The sequence below is a fragment of the Atractosteus spatula genome, chromosome 24 (assembly GCF_055471065.1).
Source record: "Atractosteus spatula isolate fAtrSpa1 chromosome 24, fAtrSpa1.hap1, whole genome shotgun sequence".
Taxonomy (NCBI): Eukaryota; Metazoa; Chordata; class Actinopteri; order Semionotiformes; family Lepisosteidae; genus Atractosteus; species Atractosteus spatula.
In genome coordinates, this window is record NC_142729.1 from 12,493,920 (window position 1) to 12,517,672 (window position 23,753).

At 38.1% G+C, this 23,753-nt stretch overlaps 1 protein-coding gene across 1 annotated transcript; it reads left to right on the forward strand.

The window, feature by feature from the left end:
• The first annotated feature begins 705 nt into the window (after positions 1-705).
• LOC148815924 (protein N-terminal asparagine amidohydrolase-like) lies at positions 706-23,753 on the forward strand. The gene is made up of 8 exons (XM_088904726.1): positions 706-856; positions 17,202-17,304; positions 17,775-17,848; positions 18,384-18,437; positions 18,554-18,607; positions 20,566-20,669; positions 22,135-22,254; positions 23,521-23,753. Exons 1-8 carry the CDS (start codon positions 706-708, stop codon positions 23,677-23,679), a joined length of 819 nt encoding a protein of 272 aa, XP_088760852.1. The 3' UTR covers positions 23,680-23,753.

The window sequence follows — 23,753 nt, forward strand, 5'->3', positions numbered from 1 at the left end:
GGCTGTGTACTTTTGTCCAACTGAGCAATCTTGCTTTCATAAAATATACCAACATTTTAATGACTGATGATTAACATGCTGTAATACACAGTTCAAAATTAAAGGCTCAAATGCTGTACATGAGAGGTTAAGCTCCCCCTGGCGGTTTTACAAGGCGACGCCGGATAGTTAACCACGTGACACCACGTTAACTGCGTCATACCGCGTGATACTGTGACACGCCCACCGGGGTATGCCGCGAAATACCTCACGCATTTTGAATGGCTGCATCTGTATAAAAATCCTGGTGAAAAAGTAAAGTATGTTTATAAAATGTTCACTACTGTTCTGCCCTGTGTTAGTGGGTGGTTAGTACTGCTTCCCTTACTGTTGTCCCATTCGAGTGCATGCTTACCATTCTTCACCTTATCAGCTCATGTATCAGAAAGTGTTACTTCATGCAGCCCACCTGGATAGCGGGGGTGGGTCAGGAGGTGTTACTGAACCAAGATCAAGCACCCCACAGTCCAGGGGTAGTGACGGCACACTTCAGAATAGACTCTATTTCATGGGGACAAGTACAGGGAGGAGAACCAGGGACAGGGCAGGACTGGTCAGTCTGCTCTTCATCGTGGGCAGAACAGGGCTCATGTACCAGGAACCCATCTGAACAATGAGCCCACTGAGCACTGGATCCAGTGCAGAGTCCCAGAGGCAGATCAGGACATGGGGCAGGCAGAGAGGCTGGCAAGGGAATGCCCCTGCAGAGAACAGGCTCTCAGGAAAGAGCTGGCGATAGGGTTAGAGAACAAGGTGGAGCGCAGGCTGGACATGAAGGGAAGGACCACCCAAACAGTCAATTGTGCAGAGGTCCCAGGTGCCCCTGCTGGCCATAACACCCCATGAGAACTGTGAGCCTGTTGCTGCAGCAGACCCCACCTCCAGACCATACACCAAGGGGGTAAGTGCCACTTCCATTGCAGGGCCGCCCGCAGAGCACAGACAAAAAATTGTCTATCTTCAACTGTCCTTACCACATTTTACAGGTGCGCTATTGAAAGTGAGCTCACATGTGCTATTACAGTGTGGTTTGGCAGCAGCTTGTTGTCTGACTGGAAGGTGTTACAAGGGGTGATCAGGTCAGCACAGTCCGTCATTGGTGTACAGGTCCCATCTATTTCAGACATTTAACAACTTACTGTCTCCGAAAGGCTGGATGTACATGTATCACTAAGGACAACAATCATCCTGGTTCCTCACTTTTCTCCCCCCCTTCCCTCTGGTAAGCGTTATAGGAGCATAAAGGCATGAACTTCCAGATTCAGAGTCAGTTTCTTCCCACAAGCTGTCAGATTACTGAACTCTACCCCTACTACAGGCTCACATTGATGTTTTTTTTAAGTTGTATGATATTTAGCTTGCTATTTGTTGCTGCTGCTGTTCTGCATTCATGTTTTTGGTGGTTCCTTTAATGTTTTTGTATAGGAGCATACATGCAAATAAGCATTTCACTGCACTTGTGCATATGACAATAAACTGAGCAGAATGATTTTAGACAAATCATAGTTTTGCTGCAGAACACTACACAAAAAATTAATGCTAATGTGGAACCCAAACCTGCTTCCCACCTTTCCTTTCTTGAGGACCTAGAATCTGGATTTCATTGTTGAAACTCATTGGGCTGATGTGACCACCTGCTGCCAGGGACTGATTCTGTGGTCACAGTCATGTCAGCCATAGCCTTGATTTGGTGGCCCCTCTTTACTTCTGTTGATGTCATCAGCATAATAACTGCCTGAACAGAGAAGAACATTAAAATAGTGGAGTCCTCGATATAATATGTACCACATTATGGTACCATCTCATAATAAAGAAACAGCATACTGTGTTAGAACAAATATATTTATTTCGTTAACTGTTTTGAGTTGGATGGGATATTGCTGCTGCCTTTAAATCACAAAGACAGAATGTGATAACCTTCACTTAACATGTTATAGGAACTGAGTAAGTTTTATAATTCAACAGCATCTGAGAAAGAAGCACAGTCAGTGGTAAATATGCAGTTGTTTAGAAGGTGAAGGGTGTTTGTTAGCATTCTCACAGGGTGAATTCAGGATTCAGGGTGAATTCATTATAGTGAACCTTTTCTTCAAGGATGTGAATAGTGCTAGTGGTGACAGGGGATTGTTGAAAGCCTTTAATTCTAATAAATAATTCTAATAAAACTTTAATCCTATAAACATCTGCAGTGAAGACTCCTGCTCTGACCTTGATAGCCATCACATGTTTTTTGTGCATACAGATCCCTGGGACTGCCCAAGTTGCTGGTACAGTCTGTGTACAGTCGTTTTTTTTTTTTCAACAGAATCTGAGCAAGAAACACTTGCTCTGGATAAATAGTATTTAGTATTCACCTTAGGGCTTGTGGTGAGGTCATGAGGAGTTAAAATGGCAACTTTTAAAGATGACAGTTAAGATTTGTGTTTTCCTTTGAATAGGTGTGTCGGTGTAGGAATGCAGGTTGCATAAATGCTCTTCACATCACATCTTCACATCTTCACATCAACATGTTGTTTGAAACAACATTCTCTTTTTAAAGAAGGGTGTGTATGATTAAAGGGAAGGCTTAATTCTGAATACGAATTCCATACTGTTATGTGAATACACAGAGATAAGAAATCTGATAATAAGGTTATACCAGTGGTGTGTATGGGTTTACACATTGGATTACTGTAATCACTGTTTCATATTCATAACACACATTCTTGTCTAGTGGACAGAGCTGCAGATAAATTCTAATACTAAATAAAAAATAAATCATAATTCTAAATAACTGAAGAAGATACTGTACACACAATATAACACATATACTTTTCCCAGGACCAGCCATAGAAAAAAGGCGGATTTAACAAGTGAAAAATGTTTAACTCATTGGAAGGTTGGAGTGTTGAAATGAAGTAAGAGGAACACACTGCACTTATATCCATATATTCGGCACCCCTGGCCAAATTACGTTTTGTTGATTTTCTAAGTGAAAAGAAGTTAAAACAACCTCTGCAGCAAACAACCTTAAACTTGACATATTTCTGCAAATATTAATGCACAGTTACAAATTATTTGCTAAATTTAACAGATTAAAAAAAATAAACAGGAAATGTTGCATGTGCAAAAGTTTGGCACCCTTCTAGTTGGTCCACTAGTGTTATTTTTTTGTAAGTCTCAGAACTTAATTGACTCGATAGGACTTAATCTAAGTCAGCTGATGACAATTCTGGAGCTTCATAAATTCTCTGACTCTTTGAACCTCTCAGGGTGTGGTGCTTATACTCAGCAACCATGGGCTTCTCTATGCAGCTGATTGAGGAACAGAAAATAAAGATAATTGAATCTTACAAAGCAGGGAAAGGCTATAAAAAGATATCTAAACACTTACTGCTTGCAATTTACACTGTCTGAAATGTCATTAAGAAATGGAAGTTAAGGGGTACTGTTGAAGTCAAGACAAGATCTGGGACACCAAGAAAAATCTCAGATAGAACTGCTCATAGTCTGGTAAGGAATACATAGCAAAAACCCCATATCACTGCAAAGGACCTGCAGGAAGGTTTAGTTGGCACAGGAGTAGTGTTAAGCATGGGGGTGGATCTATTATGCTTTTGGGGTTGTGTGGCAGCCAGTGTCACAAAAATATAGTGTAAGTAGAGGGAAGAATGGATTCTACTATCAACAAATGCTGGAAGCTAAAGTCCCACAGTCAGTGAAGAAACTGAAGCTGAAAAGAGGTTAGACATTACAACAATACAATGATCCAAAATATACCTCAAAATCATTCAAACTTCAAGAAACAAATGATTAATGTTTTGGAATGGCAGATAGTGACAGTCCCCAGACTTGAATATTATTGAAAATATTATTGAATATCTGTGGGTAGATCTCAAACATGCAGTGCATGCAAGACGACCTAAGAATATTTCTGAACTAAAAGCATTCTGCAAAGAAGAGTGGGAAAAAATTCCTACAGCAAGAGTAGAAAGACTGTTAGACTGGCTACAAGAAACGTTTGGAGGCTGTGTCACGGTCACCATCCTCTCCTCTAGATGGCACTCCAACATCCTCACGTTAGTTCTTTTAATTATTTCCTGGTGTGCCTTGTTTTAGCTTCCCTCTTTAAGTTTAATCTTTCCTGCCTTCGGGGCTCAGCTTTGGTACACGGTAGCTTGATGGCCAGCCTAGTACCAGGTCGCCCCACATCTGCGGCCTGATGGCATAGGCCCGGGGCTTGAAAGGGATCCCTGTGTTTCCAGGATTCTTGTTGTCTCATCTGTGTTTCTGTTCTTCTGCGTCTCCTGATTGATCTCCCGGCAATGGACTTATGGACTGCTTCCTGACTTTCCTTTGGACTTCCTTGGATATGTTTGCCTACGGATTTTCCACGCACATCTGCACAAACCTCCCTACTTCACTGTGAGCACCAGTAAACCCCGTGTGTCTTTCCTGAACCCAGTCTATGGTCCTTTTTCCGGAATCGCCACCTTGCATAAAGTCTAAATATCATCGTCCATGAGAGACCAACGCGGCTTCTGTGACACTGTGATTTTTGCCAAAGTACTGACTGACTGGTAGGGTGCCCAAACGTTTGGACATGCCACATTTTTTTTCAGTCTGTTAAATTCAGCAAATAAATAGTGTTAACTTCTTATGTTAACTGTGTTAACTTCTTTTCACTTAAAAAATCAACAAAAAATGTAATTTGGCCAGGGGTGCCCAAATGTTTGCATACAACTGTATGTGTGGTTCCTATTTCCAAGTCATTTTTCAAGTGAATTTATTAATATGATTTAACCTTTAAAATAATTAATATTACTACAAATAAGATCACATAATCTGTGTAAAGTAAAAAAAAAATCAAAGTGTAAATAATGTTTTTACCAATTGTACTTAAGAGAATATTTTATTTTAAAAAATAATGAAACAAATTAAATTAATAAATGCTAAAACTGAAAACTGGACAATAGGCTTGTATAGTATAGTATAGTGGTGTAAGCAGGGCAAGGTTCTGATCTGATCTGCCAAGGGAGGGGAAGGGCAGTGGAGCTACAGATGCAGCCATTCAAAATGAGCGCGGTACAATGTGGTACAATGCGGTGGGCGTGTCACATCAAAACACGTCTTAATGCTTCGTTTCGTGTCATACCGCGTTTACCAAATGAAAATTAGATTATGTTAATAGTGTCCGGAATCACCTTGTTAAACTGCCAGATGGAGCTAATAAAGCTTAACCTCTCATGTACAGCATTTGAACTATCACCAGAAAACACCGGGTTTCGAATCCCGGTCACTGCTGAGGAACAATCTTTATTCAATTAAGAATTTAAGTTGTATGCTCTTTAGACTTTTAAATTTAAACTGTGTATTACAGCATGTTAATCATTGTACATTAAAAAGTTGGTATATTTTATGTAAGCAAGATTGCTCAGTTGGACAAAAGTACACAACCTACCACCTTTATCATAAATATTTTAATTATGCAGAAATATTTTATGCATCAGAATCTTCACCGAAGATTACTAATAGTATTAATAATGAATTAACTCAAAGTATTACCCTGGTCCACATTCTTTGTAACTGTCTTTGTAAACAAAAACACTATTTTTTCATTGACAAAAAGTAAAACCACAGCAAATCACACAAAGTAAGTTTTGAGAATCTCCGATTCACCCTGCCTTTTTACAAGCTCATAAACTATATTAATTTAGGAACATAAACATATTATGTACAGTAAACTGTATATTGTTGGTATTGGTAGTTTAAAGAAAAAATACACACCAGTATTCCATTTCTCCCTAAACAAAGTTTTACATGTGGTTATTTTGGAAATGTATTTACGTGCTCCTTCTGACCAAATTACTGTATGTTTATATACTTTGTGAAAAAAGTGACAGTTTTCAACTTTTCTGCAAAAACGCTCGTTATCGGAGTAAACAAAAGCATAATTTAGAATTTGACTGACAGGAAATATAATATGGAATCGCGTATCTAAAGAAATTAATAACAATATGATTATATTATATATATATTACATATAACTATAGTCAGTGGGTCTGTGGTATGATGGCTTAAGTGACTAACTTATAAGGCTGAGGGTGGGTGTTCAAATCCAGCTATTGCCATGAGATTTCTTTTCACAAATTAACATTTCTTTGAAAAACTAAAACATCAAATATTATGGACACTATACTGACATTTTTTATATTTCTAAATATCACAACGTTCGAAGCTAAGTCATTTATATAACAAAAAATAATTTCAAACTGCTACTGATATTACTGACAATAAATATTATCGACACTATATTGAATTTTTTGGTCTTTCTAAATATCACAACATTTTCAAAGTTAAGTGATTACCATTTTCTATGAATACTTGCACTCGTTATCACTGTAAAAGAAACTCGTACTTTTACTAATTTAATTATTTTAGCAATAAGTCACGAGAGGCCATGCTAATCGTGGATATAGTTGCAGTTAAAAGGTGTTTTAACTGTGACTATATCCACGATATAGCACAAGCCTCGAGTGCCTTATTGCTTTTATAAAACGGTCCCCAAATATGTGAGTGCTGTATAGAATGAATTTTAATTAAAAACATTTATTTAACATGAAAATGAAGATGTTTACGTTCCTCCACCTGAGAATATAGTCCCTCATTGCTACGCAATGCAGAACCAAGGCCACAAGTACCATTAGCTAGCAAAGAGGATATTAGCTAGCCAATATGATAAATACAGGGGAAAAAAGCAATTGGGAAAAAAAGACCTGCTGATCTGTTCTATAAACCAGGAATAGAAGAGAGTATGATTTTTTCTGTTTGAAACGTGTGTTGTCTTTATGAAATTCATGTATTTTAAACATTTAATTAAGAAGAAAAAAACTTACAGCGTACATAAACATTCTAAGCTGATCACGAGGAAGAAAGATCACCAATTTTTGCCAGCGCGGTGACATCACCACCTTTCCCTCTGAATAGCTAGTCAAATAATAGGCAGTGAAAACATTTGTCTGTCTGTCCATGGGGGGAGGGTCTGCCTATTCTACTCTGAGAATGTAGGGGGAGGAAAAGTGTCCGTGGTCTTTTCACTAATAAAGTTGTGTTAACAAAAACTACAGAATGCTTAAGAGGTGTTAAACCGGTTCTATTTATTTTTCACCACAGCCAGCCGGCCCGAACCACACAGAAACCAGCTAACCTGCTAGAGCACCACAATTCACATTCAACCACATCACAGATCAGTCCCAGTGTGTGAGATATTGCTGTTTGATCTGTGTTTGATATTTGATCTGAGCTTATCTCTATTAATAGAACTATCGAGTGCTATTAAATACAACTTTTTTGTATAGATGACTTTTCTAAAATTTATTTAAAAAATAAAAACGATTACAATCTAATCTTTCCATGTTTGATCCCATGAGGAAGTACAATATGCTCCTGCTTTGTTTAATGCTGTTATGAAAAATAAATCTAAATGGTGAGAAAGCTATGCTAAAAGTTAATTAAGGGACTTAGAAGACAAAGATTGCATTGTGAGATTGTGAATCAATAAAGGCATTTAATTATATACGTGTAATGTGCTCTCACAAGGCACCAGTTCTGTAGGCGTTTGGGCATTTACTGGGACAATTATTAATTGTAGCAGTAAATCATGAAATTGATTCTTTTAATGGCCTTAGAATCCAACCATGCGATATAACTCAAACAACGCACACACACAGGTACTAATACACGAGGATACATTTATTAATTCATGGAATATACATGTAAACCTAACAGATCTTATCGTGAGGGTTATCAGAATACAAAAGATATATATTCATTCAGTTACGAAGAGTTACAAAAATCAAGAGAACATACGTTCAGTATATCATTCATTTAGACCGTTTCGTAAATGAACTTGGTTATAACTTCTACGTTAGATATTCAAAACAAGTACATAACTCTTAGGAATTAAATTGATATCAACTGGTTGGGATAACAATTGAATTCTTGAGCTGTAATGCAGTGAAGTTGAATACTCATACAATCTCTGGGGATTCAGATCTCCTGCGGGCTCTCTGGCTCCGTGCCAGGCTGTGCTGTGCGGCTTGCGACAGTGCACTGCTGATGCTCACTGAAAACCAGCTAGTTAGTGTTGGCTTTAACTAGCAAGAGTTTGTGCACAGGAGAAAAGATGACTGTGGGTCCCAGCAAGTCAGGAAGAGGACCGGTTCGTTCCTGATGAAGCGCTAGTTCTGAATAGTGATTCAGCTGTCCACAGTTCTGACCTGTTCACGCAGCTTGCTGCTGATGCTAACCTCGGGTGGATCCTCTGGTTACTCTCTGGCAACCTCCGCTCTAGACTCTTAGAACAAAGGAAAGTTCTGGCACTCGGACACACTGGCCGTTCCGTGGTTGTCCGGGCTGAGTCTCAGGATGGTCAGAAGGAGCGCTGCGAGAATGTCCTGCCCTTGGGAGCCTTTCTGCTCCTGGGCCATCCTGCCCTGGAATTGTCTCGCACCCCTGGAATTCTCCTCTGAATTCTCTTTCAGAATTCTCTTCAGGCTCTCTGTGTTGCCTGTTTTTACCTGGAGGAACTTCAGCTCGTTCATTGGCTGAAAGTTTCATGGCCATCAGAGACGCACGTGGGTTACTCAGCCCTACCAGTCCCTGATTGGTTGATCAAGGTGAGATATGAGTCACTGACTCCTGACACTTAGGAATGCAGTCCAGATTTCCATCTGGCACTCCCTAGACAGATAGGTGCCAATGGATGACCATTGATCGTGATAGCCAGGCTTAGCTAAGTGCATCCCCATTTGGGAGCTGTCCCTTATCAAAAGAAAACATCTTTAAATCAGCCTGCATGAATAGCTTCTCTGTGGCTGCACCACAGAGATGAAGAGAGAGATGGGGCCTCATTTAGGAAAGCACAGCAACACTTAATTCTGTCTTATTAACAAACATTGCCGCTACATCAGCTGCTAAAATTTCCCTTTAGTTGTACAATTCCAGTTAACTATTCAATACTAAGCAGATTAAAACATGCACAGTAAAGAGATTAAATTATTAAATCATTTCACTAACAACCAATTCACCACGAGTGCCCCTGCTGGTCATTTTGGCCAGCCATATCACGTACTGCTGACACTGCGGTGAACTGTGGGTAATTTCACGTGGTACGTGGTTGTACTGTGCATTTTGAATGGCTGCTTCTATACAAATGGCCTATGATGGATCACAAAGGCCATGTGATAGGGGTCTAGCACCGCCCTTGCTCACACTGACATTGTTATATCAGTACAAAATTGAGTTAAGAGAATTCTCCTGGACAGCAGTCTTGACAGAATGTGTCACAGTGTGGAATTGAACCCAGGAGGCAGCAGTGTTCACAGATACACCACCATATTATCCATGTCTTTACAAACATTGTATTTAATATCAAAGAAAACTGCAGAAAAAGTGCCAGGACTGATCATTGCATCTTTACTAGTTTGGAGCTGAAATGCAAAACATTATGAGTAAATTAGCAAGAAAGAACGGATAGAATGTGTGGATGCAGAGTTTATTTGCGAGTTAATTTGAGAATAATTTTGTAAAGATGAATACTGTGCTTTCTGCTGTGCTCTTTAGTGTATACAGTGAAAAGTGTTTAGTGAATACAGAAGTCACAGATGAAAAACATATCCAAAAAGTCAAAACCAAGAATCTCTAGCCGTGCAAGGCAGGATCATAGATCAAACACTAATAATTCAGAAATTACAATAAATATTAATTAGTTTCCATTAGTCTAAAGTCCTTGTTGACAACAGTGCCATGTTGTTTATACTTGTACAATGTGTTATTTGGGAATTTCTTTTGTGTTCAAATTGTTTATTGGGTTTTGAGGTAAAACAAAGAATATTACTTGATATCGTTTACCATTCAATAATGAACAAACCTGAACAATCATCATGGTATGACAGATATAGTACCTAAACAAACTGTATAAATCCAACAATAATGTAACAATAATGTAAAAACAGAAAGAAAGATGGAATCCAGAGGTATAAAAAAGAGAGCCAAAGGGAAAAGAGAAAAAACAGCAAAAAAGAGAAGTCACAATCTTCAATGTTTCATATGTTTGGGTCCAACTTCAAACTCTTTAAATTGAAAAACTACCAGGCAGAACAAAATTTTACAGTTGAGCCACGGAGGGAAAACCATTTTTTTCCAAGGTGGAGCAAAATCAAACAGCTCACTGAATATTACATAAATTGGGATATGAAGGGCATCAAAGATAGCTATAAGAGGAGAAGTCTCAAGGGACAGAAATAAAATTTATAAGATTTAAATATATATTTCCAAGATGCTTCCAGTGGTGAACAATACCAGTACATGTGGAAGAGAGTAGCAGTGCCCTGCTTGCATTTATCACTTATCAAGAATTGATGTCTGGGAGATGTTTAGCCAGTTTGACCTAAGAAAAGTGGATGCAGTGATCTGCTGTATATGGAACTGTATTAAACCAAGCCTTGCACATTCAGTACATAAGAAATGTATTTGAGATTTAGGATTAGAATGTTTCTTCAGAACGTTCAAATCCTAAATCCAGTTCACATAGAAATTTCACAGTAGCCAAATTATGCAATCTAGAGACAGTATAGCACAATAAATTTTGGAAAAAAAACCTTTAACTTTAGGAGTTAATTTAAGGATAAAATCATTAGCTGAGTCTGCAGAGAGTGGGGAACTGTTGGATCTGAAGGTAGTAAAAGAAGTGTGACAGCCATCAGTGAATAGGTCTCTTCAAGGTGTACTGTAGAGTAACACTTCTGCTGCTCCAGAATAGGACTATCTGGTCTATAACAGATGGAGGAAACAAATGCTTTACATGAAGAGGAGCAAAAACTTTGAGGGACTGAAATCCAAAGCGTTTTCTAAACTGAGGCCAAATCCTAAGAACTTAACCAGGGATTTACTGGGAAATTGAGACAGGAACATATAGTACCAGGGCAGGTGGTGATGAGGAGGACTGTTCCATACATTACCAAGATGGCCAGTGCAACTGTGTATGGTGTAATAGTATAGGTCTTTAGACTGATACCTCAAGAGGAGATAGAGAAACAGTGTGTAGTCACCTGAAAAATGTGGGATGTTCTCTATGATGAGAAAGAGAGAGCCATAATTTCTCTATGGGGTTTAGAGATGTGTAGAGTACCTTAGCTGGGAAACCAGCGGCGTGGTTCTTGGGTGAACAAAGGGAAGCCACATGAGAATGTTATATAGGGGTCTTACCTGAAAGCTCAGGTGGTGCTGATGAGAGACATTCCCACGCGACAATCAGGGAGAGAGAAACTATTTTGAGGGCTACCTTGGTGGTGTAAGGGCCCCTCTTGTGGTGAACAGAGGAAGCTTTTGTAGCAGCAAGGCTTATTAATAATACAGGAATTAAGTTTACTGCTACCTTGCCAGTCTCTCTCTCCCTCATCTCAGTGGTGCTGGATACAGAGAGGCCATTCCATTTTGTTCACATTTAAGGTGTTTTTCTAGATGATAGATAGATAGTTTCCTGATAAGGAACAACTCCCAAGGCTGAGATTCACCAGCCACCCTAAGAAATGGTCATCTCTGGTGCATTACTGTCTGGGAGATTCCTTGGGAGAGTCGCATCTCAGGTTGTTTACAACCCTAATGTCAGAGAGCATGGTTACTTATCCTCCTCGATCAGCCAATCAGGAACTGGTAGGGCAGGGTAACCCCACGTGGGTCTCGAATGGCCGCCGAACATTCAACCAATGAACGACCGTAGTTCCTCCAGATTAAACAGGCAGCACAAGGCCCAGAAGGAGTGTTCTGCTAGTTCTCCTCTTTTGAAATAAATTAGTGTTTGGTTATTGTTTAATTAGTGTGTAACTGAAAAGTGACTGGATGTAATTGGGCACTATAACACATAGGGTAAGGGAACTAGAGTGGAGCCAAAGAAAAGAAAATAACAAACAAAATGGAGCTGGCTAAGAAAGTGAGGGAAAGCTAACCTGACTACAAAAGAAAACCCGAAACACACGGTCTTCAACACCCTAGCTAACCTCCACTGACTACCCAAAACCAGACAAACGACACTCACCTGTCCTAAACTAGTGTTACTAATACAAAAATCAACTACATGTGTGCAAAATGTACCCAACAACCTGAACTAACTCTATACACAAAAGTTCACACAAATACACAAATGAACATGAATACAATATAGCAAAATAAGGATAACACAAACAAACGAAAGTACAAAGAGTCAAACAGAAACCAACAAAACAACAAAGCCGAAGCTAAACTAAAAACACACACACACACAAAGCAAAACAACAAACCCAAAGCAAAACCAAAAAGCGAAGCAAAAACCAAAGCCAAGCGGGACCGAACTCAAACAAAAGGCGTCTTCTTTCTGAAAACCTCCATGTTTTATACTGAATAAGAAGAGTTGTGATTGGTCGAGAAACTAATTGAAGATGATGTCATATGGAAACAGTGGTGTAATGATGGACCAATGGGGGGGGAGAACAATCAAAGTCCAAAGTGTGGGACAAAACAACAAAACACACATAGACCACACACTGGGACGTAACAATGGGCTTCCTTCATGATGAGTCGTGTTAACTTCCCACTGCAGTGTGTGGCAGATGGTTGTGTCACGAAACCTGAAGACGTCCACTCGTCATTACACCACTTTGCCTCATTTCTATATACAGTACTGTCTCATTTCTGTTAGTGATTAAATCTACTACTGTTGTGTTATCTGCATATTTTATTGTATTTTCAGACTCCAAAAAGAGACACAATCACTTGTGTATAACAAGTGGAGGTGTGGTGACAGTACACAGCCTTTGGGGGGCACCTGTATTCAGAGTCATAGACTTAGAAAGCATGTTACCCATCTTCACCACATGCTTCCAATCTGACAGAAAATCTAGGATCTAATGGCATGATGGAATTCAGGAAAAGAGATCATCCTCTGTTGACCTATTGGCCCTGCATGCAAACTGGTAAGGGTCCAGCTCAACACTGAACAGATGGTTACAAACCAATCGCTTCCAGAATTCCAAACTTTTTAGTAACCAAGGTCAGTGGTCAATAACCACAAGCCCATAATCATTCAGGGAACTGTAGGCAGGCAATGTTGGTTAACTGCTGTCGAAGAAAACTCAGTCTTCACTCAGGTTAGGAGACTGTTAACAGAGCTCTTTAATTCAATCAGCTGAAGGGGAGCATATCACAGAGAAAGGGTTTCCCCTAGCACTCAAGACATGCTCGCTGGACTGAAGTTAAACTTTCCTTTTAATACATTAAAAGTAGGCAAGACTTTAACATATCAAAGGAACATACAGGGAAAGGGGCAGTGTCAGAAGTCAAACAAACAGGACAGGAAGATGCCATTTGGCATCCTGCAATCTGTTTCATTTCTCTCTGGTTGAATGGGTGTGAAGAATCACAGGCTTTAGTTTGCAGAAAGGCAGTGGTCTTAGGTGAGTACTGAAAACGTTTCCCATGCATAGTCACTGTCTTGACCTTTTCACTCGGTCTTCCACACTGCAATGAGAGCTATCAGAAAACTCAATGAGCTCAAATCTGGCCCTAGGATGAATAAACAATGACATTTCTCCAGATATACCTTTTTTCTGTCTCAGAATCTGATATGATCTTTCAGTGACATTTTTCTTACTCTGTCAGTGTGATGAAGTGCTACAGTAATATTTCACCCAGCATACATGTCACACCCTCTGCAGCCTTCCGGTCCCTCTCTTTCCCTTGGGCTATATATTTCCGGGTCTTGCACTCTGTCCTCGCTCAGCATTGACGTTCGGATGTCCTGAGACCCGCCTAGCACCAGGGCGCCCCACGTCCGCTCCCTGAGGGCATAGGTTTCTATACGGCATTCCTGAACTCTTTGCACTACGAGCCCAGGCCTTTTTCCTGTCTCACCGCTACGCATATGGGTCTTTTTCTGCTCTCCTGCTCCCCACGGTTAGTCCCTTTGGACGTCCGTGACAAAACACAGGTCTGTGTACCACACTGTGCTTGAACTATGGTGTTAGAGTGATGATTTCAGAAGCAATGGGAAATTAATGTCATTTCCATTCCTTTATATTTTTATTGGTATTTATTTTATTGTAATGTACCTGAAGCATTGAAAACCTATTTAGAAGTACACTTCATATTCAGCTATTTCTGTTATTATAAATGGATGTGATGCCACACATTATCTATATATAGGATTGACCTTTTGAACTAATTTGATTTTATGCTGTTAGTGTCGGGTTGGGTCTGGCTTCTCAGATTAACAGGTTAATAGTAGTGAAATACTTTACATAAACCTATAAGGGTAGTTTTCTTTGTAACATAATGTCCTTGTATTCTTAAATTTAGAAATGGAAAAAAATGGAAATAAAACAGGAAAACAAAATTGCATATTTAAGGTACTGTATTTCAGAACTAAAACCACATGTTAAATATGATATAGTATGTAACAGATATGAATGCTGTAAGAGTTTATGGACTTGTAAGCCTGTTCACTGGTACCTGTATAAAAAAGGTTCAGCTACTGAGCCATTTTCAGCTACTGAGTCATTTACAACTGACAATACCTTAAACAAAACAGGGAAGGTACACTGATTTAAATTTGATAATAATTTACAGTAATTCAGTCGGGAAAGCACAGCACAGTGAAAGTGAAAGTCTGCGTAGCTGTTCTGTGTTTGATTCCAGAGTGGGGCCCTCTGTGTGTGTGATTTGAATGGTCTCCCCAAGTTCATGTGGATTTGTACCATTTTCCACACACCCTAAGTCTCTGAAATATCTTTATGTTGTTGTGTGTGAGTGTGTCCTGTACAGGGTGTGCTCTGTACTAACTGGAAGGGCTTTCTGTCAGTATGACCCTGAGCAGGAATAAGCAGTTTTCTTAAGAGACAACTTCTCTAGGGGATTAATGAAGCTTGGATTGAATTTCTGTGAAACTGAAACTCCTTTTTCCTTATCAAGTGATGTACAGATAATTTCCTGTTTTTCAGGATCATCTATCTATATTGATGCTGCCACAATTATGCAATGAAGTTGCTGGCTGATTTTATTTTGTTGCACTTTAGGAAAAATGGCTTTACAGTACCATACAACTGCTACAACTATTGCAAAAAATACAACAAAAGTGCTTGTTCCCTAAAAAGCTTTATTACTATCTATTATATCCTCTATTAAAACAGAGAGTGTTCAGTGTGTAACAAACAGTGCATTTCAGATGTGTGTATTTAAAGTTTCCATCTGCTGTCACATTATGTATTCTATGTAGTATAAAGTTGAAACCATCTTACTAATTAGGGATGATCCTATAGTTAGTACAAAGCTTATTACCAAACGTCCTTATGCTGGTTTCATCTAATTTTCTTATCTTTCTTAAGCTGCAGCATAGTATACATTTAATATATTGACCTCCCACGTTTTATTTTCATTTAAATATTCTGTTATTGGTAACATGGACAATATATTTAAAATATAAAATCTATTAATATTTAAATACATTAAAATGTATTTAAATGCACCCTTATGACACTCTATAGGTAAAGAATGTAAATATATATGTTAAGAAAAACATTAAAACACTTATTTTATGTAGGTCAGCTAAGAAGAAACAAAATCAGAACTAGAAATGACTAGTTTTGCTTTGGGTGTGCTGAATTGTGTAGTGAATTGCACAACTACCTAACAAGGAAAAAAAGTAAATTCTAAGAAACTTAAAAAAAAATACCTAGCATGGAAGGATTTTATATCCATTGATGAATGTCATTTAAAAACAGATGACAAAACATGAAATCACTTACCACTTACAATTTACTCAACGTTTTAATTCTGTGAATAACTTCAAATACATGAGCAGTGACCTGTGCTGTGGACTGATATGGTAGCTAGGTCATATTTTGGAATAATAATAAAGTTTCTTATAAAGTGGGCATTTTGTTACATCAAAAGATTTAATGCCAACCTTGAAATATGACCCCAACTGAATCATCTAGGAATGTTCGTTTCTATGCTGAGTCAACAGCATGTATCAGGTTCTTTAAAGACAATATAATAATATTATAGGAGACAGGAAGTGTTTACAAAATTAAAAAATAGCTATTTGTTCATGTTTATATCCATCTTGAATGGATTACAAATAGTGATAATCATTGTTTTACTATAAGGTGAAGTATTTTAGAAAAGCACATAACAAATATAGGGAGAAAAGAAGCCAAACAAAGACTGAGGGGCAAAGAACATTTTGTGACATTTCATTCTATTACAGGACCTGTGACTAGAATCGGAAGTGAAGAGGCAACCTCCTGCCACATTATTGTCCTCCATTGCCCAGGTTAGTTACTGCTTAACTGGAGCAGACAAGTAAAAGTAGCAAGACATTATTTTTAAAAAGAACTCTTCAAGAACATGGAAGCAATGTTTTCTATTTCAGAAAATAGCAACTATTATCTGAAAATAGGTATAAATTAGTACTTTTCTTTATTCTTTCCTTTACATTCTGACAGGACTTTTCTGACATTTGGCTAATCTAGCCTGCTTGGTAGTGAGTACCTAACTGGTCCAAGAATCTAATCTAGCCATTTCCTGAAAGCAGGGACACTTTGTTATACAAAGAGTTTATACTAAACATAAGAATGAGATCAATTATCTACTTGCAACTAAACAGGAGATGAATGGTTTCCTCTCATTTATAGCCTACATAGTGTCCTTAGATTTTTTGATTACAAGAATTTGTTATTTTATACAAAACAATAAATATGTTGCTAAACTGCCAAGCTGAACTCTCTTCAGCAAAAAACAGTTCAGCTGTCACACATATGTAGTAGTGTTCTTGATTATTTAGTCATGAGTCACGTTTACCATCCTGCACACCACTGTGCATATTTTACTGTTGTAAGTTTTCCTATCAAAACCTTTCTGGGATATTCTTTCTGCTTTACAGGTAATTGTTCAGCAATGCTATATCTCACACAACCCAACTTCATATGGGTAAAAAACAAAACATTATCAGCATCAAGCTATATATTTTGCTTCAATAACTCACAATACTCTGTCCCTCTGATAGATAAAATAATATAATAGTTGTTTTCACACTGGACATTTCACAATGCCAACATTTACTACTAGCTGACTGCTCTGCTCTTTTTCAGGCACTGGCAAGGTCAGCTTGGCTCACATTGATGGCTCCAAAGTGAGTGTTGGAGTGAAAGCATTGGTTGAAGAGATGAAAAAACAATGCAAGGATTTCTCACAGTATGTAATTACAAATAACAATCCTTATAATAGTCCTACACATCAATATTCTAAGACTAAACAGTAACTGTAATATTATGTGTAGCTCAGGAGTAGCATACATGCAGAAAGTAAATTTCTTTGCACATTTATGGTGCTGACTATTATACTCCAGGTCTTGCTTAGTTAGAGAGATCTGATGAAAGTATCCATCAATCAGTGTAGTAGTCAGGATACAACCTGGACAGGACACCAGTCCATCACAGAGTACACAAACACAGACAAACGTGCTCACACCAGAAGGAAACCCACACAAACACAGGGAGAGCATAGAAACTCACACAGATAGCACCCAGGTCCAGAACTGAATGCAGGGCCCCAGCAATACAAGCCAGCAATGCTAACCATTGTTCCACCCTCTGCTGAAACCATGCTTCACAATTTTACAACTGGTGGCCGACTTTAAAGAAAGTGTTTTTTTTTTACAACAGGCTGGATCTCTACATGGTTGGGGGATTCTTTGATAAGAAAGGGATTTCCCATGACAACACCATGAAACTGCTTCGTGAGTGAAATTGGCTTAACAGTTGTTACAGGCTGTAACAGTGTAATTCAAATTAGAATCTTATCAGATCATAAACTTTGATGTTATGTATAAAGTCCTGGTCTCTATTATAAATTTTACTTTTGAATTTCAGACCAGAACATAAAGTTATAAATTGTTCCTATAAGCATAGCAAAACTACAGGAAATCAAAGGTGCATGTTTTTTTTATTAAAACATTGTGATGGCTTGCTTATCTTCAGAGATTAATTTCATGATCCACATATCTCACAGATCTAAAAACAGGATTAGTGGAGTGGATGGTTCGAAGGTGCTCAAACAAAAACAGAAATAAAACTATCAATCAATCCATTTACTATTTGCTTCACACAATGCAGGCTTACAGAGCCTTACAGCCAGCAATTCGCACAAGTTGGGGTACACCCTGGTCAGGACGCCATTCCATCACAGGGCACACACAGACTCATAGAGGCAGAATACACATTTTAATAGACTTTCTTACAGGTATCCTTCCTTTCTCATTGGTGTAATTGCAGGTGAATTTATGAAGCAAGACTGCCAAATTGAACTTCAGCTGGCCTGTGTGTCAGGTAATGCTGCAGACCCAGAAACCATGTGTAAACTTTTTCATAAGGAACATGTGGATTGGTTTCTCAGTCTCCCACAAGGTGGCTCCAGGCTTATATTTTCCTTTTTTTTTTTCTAGAGAAGAATGATGTTAACAGACAGGGGAATCACTGGCCAGTGGTATATGGTGTAGGTAAGACCATTTATGCATTTAAAGCTATGAATACAGACTCAAAAGACATGCAGAAAGAGCATAATCAAATTATTATTCAGCATTAAATGAGGAGAAATAGAATTGAATATGTGAAGGAAGGATATGTCAAAATTCCCTAAATGTTATAACAAACTGCTCAATTACTTTCAGAATTCTTGAACAGTACATATAAGGTAAGAAGACACTGTCAAGCTTGGACTGGGACTGACTTTCATCCCACCGTTGCCAATGGCAACCCCAGCACTTGCACGAGCTCACAACCAACTACTGAGCATGTGCACACAAGGCCAAGGAGCCTGTCAGTCAGACCCACATTCCAGCCATCAAAGCAGGTCTTCATCAGTTTAACAAACTGCTTATTTAAGGCAGCTCATTCCATTCTGTGTGTCTGTGCATGCCAATGCTTCACTTTTCTCCTGAAAAAAAATACTCCTACTGGACCACTGATACAGTGGAAATCCTTTTTTTTTCTGCCAGTGCTCTCTGGATTCTCCAAAGGCAGTTCAGCATTTGTTTGACCAGTGGCATCCCATCTTCCAGCAGTTCCATCTTTTTCCCCAATGGGAGCCTCATCCATTTTTATGACATTCCTCTCTCATTTTTACCTCATTCCCTCTTGCTTACTTTCAGGCAGTCTATTACTTTAGCCCTTTACACCACATTACCTGTCTGCCCACATTTTCTCTCTCTCTTTATTTTCAGACATGCCCGAAGTTATTCGCTTGGGCTTCAGCCAGTCCCCTGGCTGCAGCTATTTTTTTCTAAAAAAAGCTACAGTATGACACTCTGAGTATGAGTATCTGTATAATGCCTGATAATTGAAAGACAAGATTGTCTTGAGTTTTGTTCTGATTCCAGCCACTAAAAAGGAGAACTGAGTGAAAGATCTCAGGAAATCACCTCATATTTGCTTTAGATAATAGCCAGGCTTTCTTGGCACATTAAAATGTAATGTATGGGGTAACAGTTTATTCAGAACTACTGTTTGCTTTTAATCCAATGTACAACACCTAGCAATTATAATGGGTGTCAGGAAACTTTTCCTCCCGGCTGCAGGTTCTTTTTATCTCTCAGAACTACTAGTACATCCACAGACCAGACAAGACAGTAATCATCTAAAATATCATATTTTATTACAGTATTCTGATCTTCCCATCACATAAACATAACACAGTCATTCCTATAACTACACACCCAATGCAAAGAGCACATGATATGACTCACTCATAGAGCAGTCAAGGGTTCCAGTTACCAGAACAAATGACCCAAATGATCAGTCTGTCACTGCTTCTCTCCGGAACCTGCCTGTGTCTCCTTACGCCACGGTGAACATCCCTAGAGGGATTGGATTCATCCTCAGAGGGACTGGAAGTGTGCCTGTGATGTCTTGGGTAGAGGCAGAGCTAACTGCTCAGGCCTCATTGAGGAACTGGCTGAACAAGATGGGGAGGTTTACATACATTGTGAATTTACACCCTGGTCCAGAACCCCCTTCAGGTAACAGGCACAGTCAAAGCTGCCTTGAAACCCCACCCCACCAAAGTGTGTGGTAATTACCTGGCATCTGTGCTATGTGGACCTTTGGTCAGGGTAAGAAGTTCAGAGAACAAGGTGGGAAGTTCAGAGACCAAGGCATTGCATTAACACTTAGGGCGACACTGCCCATTCAATGACCACTTATGACCAATCAGCCCCAGGCATCTTTTGTCCCACACCCATTATTTTTCACTCTGTGACAAAAATAAGGCAGAAGAACCAAACCAAGGGGAAAATTTAGGAAATTAAGGTCACACAGTGTGAAAATGACTCAACGACAAGGAAAAAATCACTTTGCATCTTACCTTTATTGACATCTGCCTACAAGAAATAATTGCAGCTCTCATCACCAATCGATTTAAATAATGTCTATTTTTCCTTTACATCCATCCTTTTTCTAGGTGTGAAGATGGATGGTAACTCTTTTCACATCTATCCAGCTACATTTCCTGATAAGGGCCCTGATGCCACTCTGAGAGGAGCAAGACTGACAGTCGACAAGATGGTATAAAAAGCCGTGTCATAGTACCGTCTGGGTGATCTCAGAAGCTGCTCAAAAAGAAGCAGCAACACTTTGCGGCCCCAACACATTCTGAAACACAGAATCACAATGCACGTAGAAAAGCATTGTGTTTAAAAATACCGGAGGATATTGTGAGCGTATAGTACAGTGGGTCATGTTGACCACTGGTTACTAGAAATGATCAACTCAGGCAATATCCTTAAAGGAAAGTGTCAGTGTTTTCAGAATACCCCTTTTATATAGTCTGATGACTTATCATTTGTTTCCATTAGAGTATGACATTGGTGTTTTTTTATTTCAAAATCACTGTGTGCTGAAATGCAAATAAGATTTTAAATGAACTTGGAGGAAATTGCAGATTTACAGATATTAAATGTGGTATTCTTTTTCAAAATAAATGAAGATTTTGCACAAAAAATACCACCATAGATAGTAGTGCAGTGGGAAGTATTGTCTCCATCTTTTTTGCCTATAGGATTGTCTCAATGGCAGCTCAGAAACAGGAAACAAAATTGATTTGAAGAAGCACCTGAGTTGACTTGTTGGATACAGATACTGAAAAATCAGTTAATTTTGAAACCTAAATTAAAACAGATTGTAGGACTTTCAAATTTTTGGCAATTATTTTTGCCATCAAAATGCGTGTTTTGTGTGATTGGCTTTGATTTACAGTCTGGATCCTGACTATGATTCACCAGTCATTATGTACAGGCATTGTCTTACGCTGGGCAAAGCTATATCTTACACTGGTCAGCAGCCTGTATCATTAAACAGTCTTTGTCCTCTAACACTGATTTTAGAAGTTTGTATTCTTAATATGTGGTATTATATTTGTATGAATAGAAGTTTGGACAATGTTGGGGCACTTTAGAAACTATTGGGGCAGTTAATAAATAAAACTTTGTTTTCCAACAACCTTTGCAGAAAATGTTTTAGTAACATTATACTGTTCTAAAATGCAATGAGTACAGAGGGTTTATAGATTTATTTATGTGGATCAAACATTGTTTAAGAAAGAGGAGAACACCATCTATATTAATTTTTTACTAATTTGAGGCTTACTTAAATATCATCTAAAGCCTATTGGTAACATGCGCATATGTCTGTGTAGAAAAAGGCTTTAATGTTCTAAGTTAAAAGTTCTTTGGTATTAAAAAATGCACATCTATATATATATAGGTGCAACTGTTATTCATATTCATCAGCAAAATTTGTATTCATATTGATTGAACATGTATTTATAGAGATTGTGTATATCTTGATAAAATACACTGTAAAATATAACGATTTAAGTAGCTACAATAAAGACTATTTCATTGGAATCAGTAGAAATCATCAGACTTTTACAGTAAGATAGTGGCGTTGACAGAAAGGCTTGTACCAGTGCTTTGCATTTACTTGTAGTTCCAGAAGAATAAGTTGAAAGTTTTTTATGTGTATTCTGTAGATGCGTAGAGTGTACGACACTGAGAAAAACATGCTGATGGTTGGACCTTACAACTTCTTTGAAAATATTTTGAAGACTGACGATGACAGCCGTGATTTGATAGATGAAGAGATACGAAGGGTACATTTGATCTGTTGATATCTGTTTATATATGATGCCAAGTCTGACATCTAGATTTGATTTCTACATGTGTCCTCACACACTTCTAATCTTTGTCATATATACATAAAATAAACTCAGAAATACTATTTCTGTGTATGTTTGGCAGTAGAAATGTGGTTTAAAAACAATAAGGTATTCATTTTTTAATCTTTGATTACAAGTATCCCTTCTGAAAATATTAAAGAAGGTATAAGTATTATCCTTATTTTGTTCTATAACAATGACTTCAATAACAATCATTCTGAAATATCAAAGTAGTAAGAAACAGCTTCACAGAAATAGGTAATAGGTTTATTCCATGCTGAAAAAAAGAAGAAAGAGAACACAACGTTTCGGCCGTGGAGCCTTCTTCAGGTGTGGACCTATTTCACAGAAATAGGTCCACTTTGGTAGTGTGAACAAATATTATACAGTACATTTCACTTGGGAAATTTACAGTTTCACGAAGATATGCTCAAAAGGGATCTCAATGTTTATTTAGATGATTCTATTAAAGACTATAAAGGAATGAGTTAAAAATAAATTATAGCATACAAAGTGAAATTTAAACTTAGGCATGTTATGATTAAATCTTACTATGCACTAATCAGACTTAACTTATAGTAGTAGAAAGAGTTCAAAGTGTACCAAATAAAATGGTTACTGATCTCAGGGGTCTGCTTTCCTGTCATATAAAGACAGGTAAAGAAGTTGAATATCTGTAAGTTTTTGATGCAATACCAGTTTTGTCAATAATTTGCATTCAACTACAGAAGACTAAAATTATTTGTTTTGAAATTCCAGCTCATCAGGCCATACATTTATTAACCCCTCTAAGGAGTTAACGGCTATCAAAATAGCAGGAAAGGCTTGAGTATAAAAGGAAAACAATGGGTTTCTTTAATCATCTGCTGAGTTAATCACATTAACTACATGTGATTTGACTGACTGATTAGATGTGTGGATAAATGATTTAAGCTTGGGATTGTCTACAAAATAAGCAAGTCAGGCTCTGCAGCTACAGTATTTCACAGACAGGTGTCAGTAATATTAATTGTCTGAAAATGTTTTATATGTATTGACAAATACTACTGTACTAAATACAATAGGAGCAGAGGTATAAAGAACAGAACCAGTTAAGTAAAGGACTTGACATATCAATACAACCATAATATGACCATAATCAGAATATTATGATATAATATAATGTACATGACATTCATTCTGTTTTCATATTTTCTACAGGGTTTTTCAACCTCACCTCTTGTTGAAAGGCCAGAATTCGTCCAAATGATAAAGGAGCAGTACAAGTATCTTGCAGACCATTTGAAGCTACAAATAATACCCAGTGTTCCTATTGGATATATAATGAACCATGGAAAATGGATTCCATGCACTAACTAAATAACAGATTATAAAAGAAAATAAGTGACACGACTGCATTTACTTCCCAAGTCCCTCAACTAAAAGAATGTTAC